Source organism: Nerophis lumbriciformis, linkage group LG18, assembly GCF_033978685.3.
Source record: "Nerophis lumbriciformis linkage group LG18, RoL_Nlum_v2.1, whole genome shotgun sequence".
NCBI classification, from domain to species: domain Eukaryota; kingdom Metazoa; phylum Chordata; class Actinopteri; order Syngnathiformes; family Syngnathidae; genus Nerophis; species Nerophis lumbriciformis.
Window position 1 is genome coordinate 3896755 of NC_084565.2, and position 7043 is coordinate 3903797.

The 7043-nt window shown below is 37.0% G+C and overlaps 1 protein-coding gene across 2 annotated transcripts in view; it reads left to right on the top strand.

The window, feature by feature from the left end:
* LOC133617512 (SERPINE1 mRNA-binding protein 1-like) overlaps positions 1-6718 on the top strand; it is a 47729-nt gene extending 41011 nt beyond the window's left edge. The window contains exons 5-9 of one of the 2 annotated variants that reach the window (XM_061977485.1): positions 3149-3223; positions 3395-3566; positions 5759-5803; positions 5868-6110; positions 6178-6718. In XM_061977485.1, the coding sequence (XP_061833469.1) occupies positions 3149-3223; positions 3395-3566; positions 5759-5803; positions 5868-6110; positions 6178-6234 (592 nt within the window). In that variant the 3' untranslated portion in view covers positions 6235-6718. The remainder of the gene's footprint in view (positions 1-3148; positions 3224-3394; positions 3567-5758; positions 5804-5867; positions 6111-6177) is intronic. The other variant, XM_061977486.1, reaches the window with a different exon arrangement.
* Positions 6719-7043: the final 325 nt, after the last annotated feature.

The window sequence follows — 7043 nt, forward strand, 5'->3', positions numbered from 1 at the left end:
GGGCAGCAGCGGTGCCGCGCCCGGGAATCATTTTTTTGGTGATTTAACCCCCAATTCCAACCCTTGATGCTGAGTGCCAAGCAGGGAGGTAATGGGTCCCATTTTTTATAGTCTTTGGTATGACTCGGCCGGGGTTTGAACTCACAACCTACCGATCTCAGGGCGGACACTCTAACCACTAGGCCACTGAGTAGGTGAACATGGACAGAGCTGCGTGAAAAAAGCCACCCGGCCTCTTCGCGTAAACTTAAACTTACCTTAACCACACGCTCATCTTTTCTTCATCCATCCCTTCGAGTTAGCTTTTATGATGACGCCGGCTGGAAAGGTCTCTTTTGGCAAGGTCTTCCTTTTGAATATCACCATGGGTGGAAGTTTCTGGCCATTAGCATGGCAAGCTAGAACCACAGTGAAGGATGACTTCTCATTCCCTGTGGTGCGAATATTCACCGTGCGTGCTCCCGTTGTATCCACAGTGCGGTTCACAGGAATATCAGTTGCTGTGAAATAGTAATCCGTGTGCGGATGGAGAGATTGCGTCTTTTCATGAACCGGATACCTGTCGCTTAGTAGGAGCCATTTTGTGGTCTTTACAGATGTAAACACACAAAGGAAATGAAACGTACGGTAATATCCGCGCGCTTTTTCTTCTTCTACGCGGGCGGGTGGTTGCTTACAGTAGAAGAAGAAGTGCTTCCTGTTCTATGGGGGCGGGTGCTTACCTTGGCGGTTGCTTGCGTAGAAGAAGAAGCGCTTCCTGTTCTACCGGGAAAAAAGATGGCGGCTGTTTACCGAAGTTGCGAGACCGAAACTTTATGAAAATGAATCTTAATATTTATCCATATATAAAGCGCACCGGGTTATAAGGCGCACTGTCAGCTTTTGAGAAAATTTGTGGTTTTTAGGTGCGCCTTATAGTGCGGAAAATACGGTAGTTATAAAGTGAAATAATGACATGTGATGTAGTTATACAGTGAAATAATGACGTGATGTAGTTATAAAGTGAAATAATGACTTGATGTAGTTATAAAGTGAAATGATTACATGATGTAGTTATAAAGTGAAATAATGACATGTGATGTAGTTATAAAGTGAAATAATGACATGATGTAGTTATAAAGTGAAATAATGACTTGATGTAGTTATAAAGTGAAATAATGACATGTGATGTAGTTATACAGTGAAATAATGACATGTGATGTAGTTATACAGTGAAATAATGACATGATGTAGTTATAAAGTGAAATAATGACATGTGATGTAGTTATAAATTGAAATAATGACTTGTAGTTATAAAGTGAAATAATGACATGTGATGTAGTTATACAGTGAAATAATGACATGTGATGTAGTTATACAGTGAAATAATGACGTGATGTAGTTATAAAGTGAAATAATGACTTGATGTAGTTATAAAGTGAAATGATTACATGATGTAGTTATAAAGTGAAATGATGACATGATGTAGTTATAAAGTGAAATAATGACTTGATGTAGTTATAAAGTGAAATAATGACATGTGATGTAGTTATAAAGTGAAATAATGACATGATGTAGTTATAAAGTGAAATAATGACTTGATGTAGTTATAAAGTGAAATAATGACATGTGATGTAGTTATACAGTGAAATAATGACGTGATGTAGTTATAAAGTGAAATAATGACGTGATGTAGTTATAAAGTGAAATAATGACTTGATGTAGTTATAAAGTGAAATGATTACATGATGTAGTTATAAAGTGAAATGATGACATGATGTAGTTATAAAGTGAAATAATGACTTGATGTAGTTATAAAGTGAAATAATGACATGTGATGTAGTTATAAAGTGAAATAATGACATGATGTATTTATAAAGTGAAATAATGACATGTGATGTAGTTATACAGTGAAATAATGACATGTGATGTAGTTATACAGTGAAATAATGACTTGATGTAGTTATAAAGTGAAATGATGACATGATGTAGTTATAAAGTGAAATAATGACTTGATGTAGTTATAAAGTGAAATAATGACTTGATGTAGTTATAAAGTGAAATAATGACTTGATGCAGTTATAAAGTGAAATAATGACTTGATGTAGTTATAAAGTGAAATGATTACATGATATAGTTATAAAGTGAAATGATGACATGATGTAGTTATAAAGTGAAATAATGACATGATGTAGTTATAAAGTGAAATAATGACATGTGATGTAGTTATAAAGTGAAATAATGACGTGATGTAGATATAAAGTGAATTAATGACTTGATGTAGCTATAAAGTGAAATAATGACGTGATGTATATAGAAAGTGAAATAATGACTTGATGTAGTTATACAGTGAAATAATGACATGTGATGTAGTTATAAAGTGAAATAATGACTTGATGTAGTTATAAAGTGAAATAATGACTTGTGATGTAGTTATAAAGTGAAATAATGACTTGATGTAGTTATAAAGTGAAATAATGACGTGATGTAGTTATAAAGTGAAATAATGACTTGATGTAGTTATAAAGTGAAATAATGTCTTGATGTAGTTATAAAGGGAAATAATGACATGATGTAGTTATAAAGTGAAATAATGACTTGATGTAGTTATAAAGTGAAATAATGACTTGATGTAGTTATAAAGTGAAATAATGACATGTGATGTAGTTATAAAGTGAAATAATGACTTGATGTAGTTATAAAGTGAAATGATTACATGATATAGTTATAAAGTGAAATGATGACATGATGTAGTTATAAAGTGAAATAATGACATGATGTAGTTATAAAGTGAAATAATGACGTGATGTACCGGTAGTTATAAAGTGAAATAATGACATGTGATGTAGTTATGAAGTGAAATGATTACATGATGTAGTTATAAAGTGAAATAATGACATGATGTAGTTATAAAGTGAAATAATGACGTGATGTACCGGTAGTTATAAAGTGAAATAATGACATGTGATGTAGTTATGAAGTGAAATGATTACATGATGTAGTTATAAAGTGAAATGATTACATGATGTAGTTATAAAGTGAAATAATGACATGTGATGTAGTTATAAAGTGAAATAATGACATGTGATGTAGTTATACAGTGAAATAATGACTTGATGTAGTTATGATATATTATAGTTGTAAAGTGTTGACTGTTTGATGTTGACAGTGAACTTAACCAATCAAACGTGACGGAGGAGAACGCTGAAGGAGAGGAACATCCACCCGCCGACTCTGAGAACAAGTAAGTTCTTCTTATGCTTGGAGTTTGGTTTGGGGTCGTGCAGTTGACTCATTGTGTGTGTGTGTGTGTGTGTGTGTGTGTGTGTGTGTGTGTGTGTGTGTGTGTGTGTGCGCGTGTGTTTGCACATGTGTGTGTGTGTGTGTTTGTGCGTGCTTGCGTGTGTGTGTGTTGAAGGGAGAATGAGGTGGAGGAGGTGAAGGAGGAAGGACCCAAGGAGATGACATTGGACGAGTGGAAGGCCATGCAGAACAAGGAGCGCACCAAGATGGACTTCAACATCCGCAAAGCCAACGAGGGAGCTGACTGGAACAAAGGATTTGTGCTGCACAAGTCCAAGGCAGAAGTGAGTCCTTCACACTCAACACTAGGTGCACCTGTACAAAGTTGATGACTTGCATACAATCATTTGAAGGTTTTAGTTGTACTAACATTAACTGTAGCACCCTCTATGGACAACTGAAGGTATTACTAGTTATTGCTGTATTATTTTACAATCTTTTTTACTAACATTACATATACTGTAGCACCCTCTATGGACAACTGAAGGTATTACTAGTTATTGCTGTATTATTTTACAATCTTTTTTACTAACATTACATATACTGTAGCACCCTCTATGGACAACTGAAGGTATTACTAGTTATTGCTGTATTATTTTACAATCTTTTTTACTAACATTACATATACTGTAGCACCCTCTATGGACAACTGAAGGTATTACTAGTTATTGCTGTATTATTTTACAATCTTTTTTACTAACATTACATATACTGTAGCACCTTCTATGGACAACTGAAGGTATTACTAGTTATTGCTGTATTATTTTACAATCTTTTTTTTACTAACATTACATATACTGTAGCACCCTCTATGGACAACTGAAGGCATTACTAGTTATTGCTGTATTATTTTACAATCTTTTTTACTAACATTACATATACTGTAGCACCCTCTATGGACAACTGAAGGTATTACTAGTTATTGCTGTATTATTTTACAATCTTTTTTACTAACATTACACATCATATACTGTAGCACCCTCTATTGGCAACTGAAGGTATTACTAGTTATTGCTGTATTATTTTACAACCTTTTTACTAACATTACATATACTGTAGCACCCTCTATGGACAACTGAAGGTATTACTAGTTATTGCTGTATTATTTTACAATCTTTTTTACTAACATTACATATACTGTAGCACCCTCTATGGACAACTGAAGGTATTACTAGTTATTGCTGTATTATTTTACAATCTTTTTTACTAACATTACACCTCATATACTGTAGCACCCTCTATGGACAACTGAAGGTATTACTAGTTATTGCTGTATTATTTTACAATCTTGTTTACTAACATTACATATACTGTAGCACCCTCTATGGGCAACTGAAGGTATTACTAGTTATTGCTGTATTATTTTACAATCTTTTTTACTAACATTACATATACTGTAGCACCCTCTATGGACAACTGAAGGTATTACTAGTTATTGCTGTATTATTTTACAATCTTTTTTACTAACATTACACCTCATATACTGTAGCACCCTCTATGGACAACTGAAGGTATTACTAGTTATTGCTGTATTATTTTACAATCTTGTTTACTAACATTACATATACTGTAGCACCCTCTATGGGCAACTGAAGGTATTACTAGTTATTGCTGTATTATTTTACAATCTTTTTTTACTAACATTACATATACTGTAGCACCCTCTATGGACAACTGAAGGTACTACTAGTTATTGCTGTATTATTTTACAATCTTTTTTTACTAACATTACATATACTGTAGCACCCTCTATGGACAACTGAAGGTACTACTAGTTATTGCTGTATTATTTTACAATCTTTTTTACTAACATTACATATACTGTAGCACCCTCTATGGACAACTGAAGGTATTACTAGTTATTGCTGTATTATTTTACAATCTTTTTTACTAACATTACATATACTGTAGCACCCTCTATGGACAACTGAAGGTACTACTAGTTATTGCTGTATTATTTTACAACCTTTTTACTAACATTACACATCATATACTGTAGCACCCTCTATGGACAACTGAAGGTATTACTAGTTATTGCTGTATTATTTTACAATCGTTTTACTAACATTGCACGTCATATATTGTAGTACCCTCTATGGACAACTGAAGGTATTATTAGTTATTGCTGTATTATTTTACAATCTTTTTTACTAACATTACATATACTGTAGCACCCTCTATGGACAACTGAAGGTATTACTAGTTATTGCTGTATTATTTTACAATCGTTTTACTAACATTACATATACATATATAATTATGGCATGGTAATTGATATATTCATTATTGTGCAATAAGGGTTGTAGAAGACATATTTTCCACAGGTGTGAACATTCATGATCTACTTTCCATCACAATGTTGTATTTATTCAGTGGAATCACCTTAAAGATGAGAAGAAACACAGATCCTTTAGAGTTGAGAGGATGCTCACTCTGACCAAAGTTGACCAACCGTTTCTTCTGGCTTCTCCCTCAGGGCAAAAAAGATGAGCTGATAGACCCGGAATCCTTTGAGTCCAAGGTGAGCCTGGTGTTGATGTACGTGGTTGTGTATTCTATGGCCTTCATCACACTTCTCCTGGCAGATGGACGACAACGAGCACCACTTCCGCAAGCCGGCCAACGACATCACGTCTCAGCTGGACATCAACTTTGGAGAGCTGGGGCGCCGTGGACGCGGCGGCCCGCGTGGCGGCGGCGGTGGCGGACGGGGCGGACGTGGGCGCGGCGGCCCCGGCGGCAGCACCGGCCCCGGCGGCAGCAGCAGCAGCGTTGTCGGCGGCAGCGAGGTGGCCCCCAGGCCAGCACGCGGAGGACGCAGCGAGAAGGTAAAGTTTGAAGAGCATATCATCCTCACTCAGGAATGTTGACTAATCAGCGCCCCTCCCTCGTCAGTCGTCGTCCTCAGTGCCCAACGTGGACGACCCCGAGGCCTTTCCCGCCTTGGCTTGAAGCCTCCTGAGCACCTTGCATGTTTGGATCCTTCAGCAAAGCAATGATGGAGTGGAGGTGAGGACTGCCTTTTAGCCAATGGAAAGCAAAACCAAGGACTTGTTGCTACTGTGGAGCAGCACATTGCTCCAGGTTTTCTACTTCTGGCTTCACACCATTTGTTTCAGAGCGCATCTTGTAGTCGCGCATTGTGCCATCCGCCCTTCCCCTTCTGTCGTGCACTGGACCGCCGCTTTGCTCTTTTCTACTCTTCTTCTTCTTCTTCTTCTTCTTCAAACACCTCTTCTTCTCGTGCTCCCAGGAAGCAACCTTAGGTCATTGAGTTCTTTCCCCCGCTAACTGTTGACACACTCCTCCTCTGCCACACGCACCACTGCATCATGGCTCTGAAAGAAATGTAGTGGTTCACTGCGCTCAACATGTGTGAAGTCCAGCCCTGCTATTGATGCCTCTGTCGCTAAATAAAGATGGTCGCTCAATTCTTCTCATGGTCTTTTCATTTTGACAACTTCTAATGTCACCTCTTATAGTGGTAATACACCTACACGTCACCTGTTATATTGGTAATACACCTGTACGTCACCTCTAATAGTGGTAATACACCTGCATGTCACCTCTAATACTGGTAATACACCTGCACGCCACCTCTTATATTGGTAGTACACCTGTACGTCACCTCTAATACTGGTAATACACCTGCACGCCACCTCTTATATTGGTAGTACACCTGTACGTCACCTCTAATAGTGGTAATACACCTGCATGTCACCTCTTATATTGGTAATACACCTGCACGTTACCTCTAATAG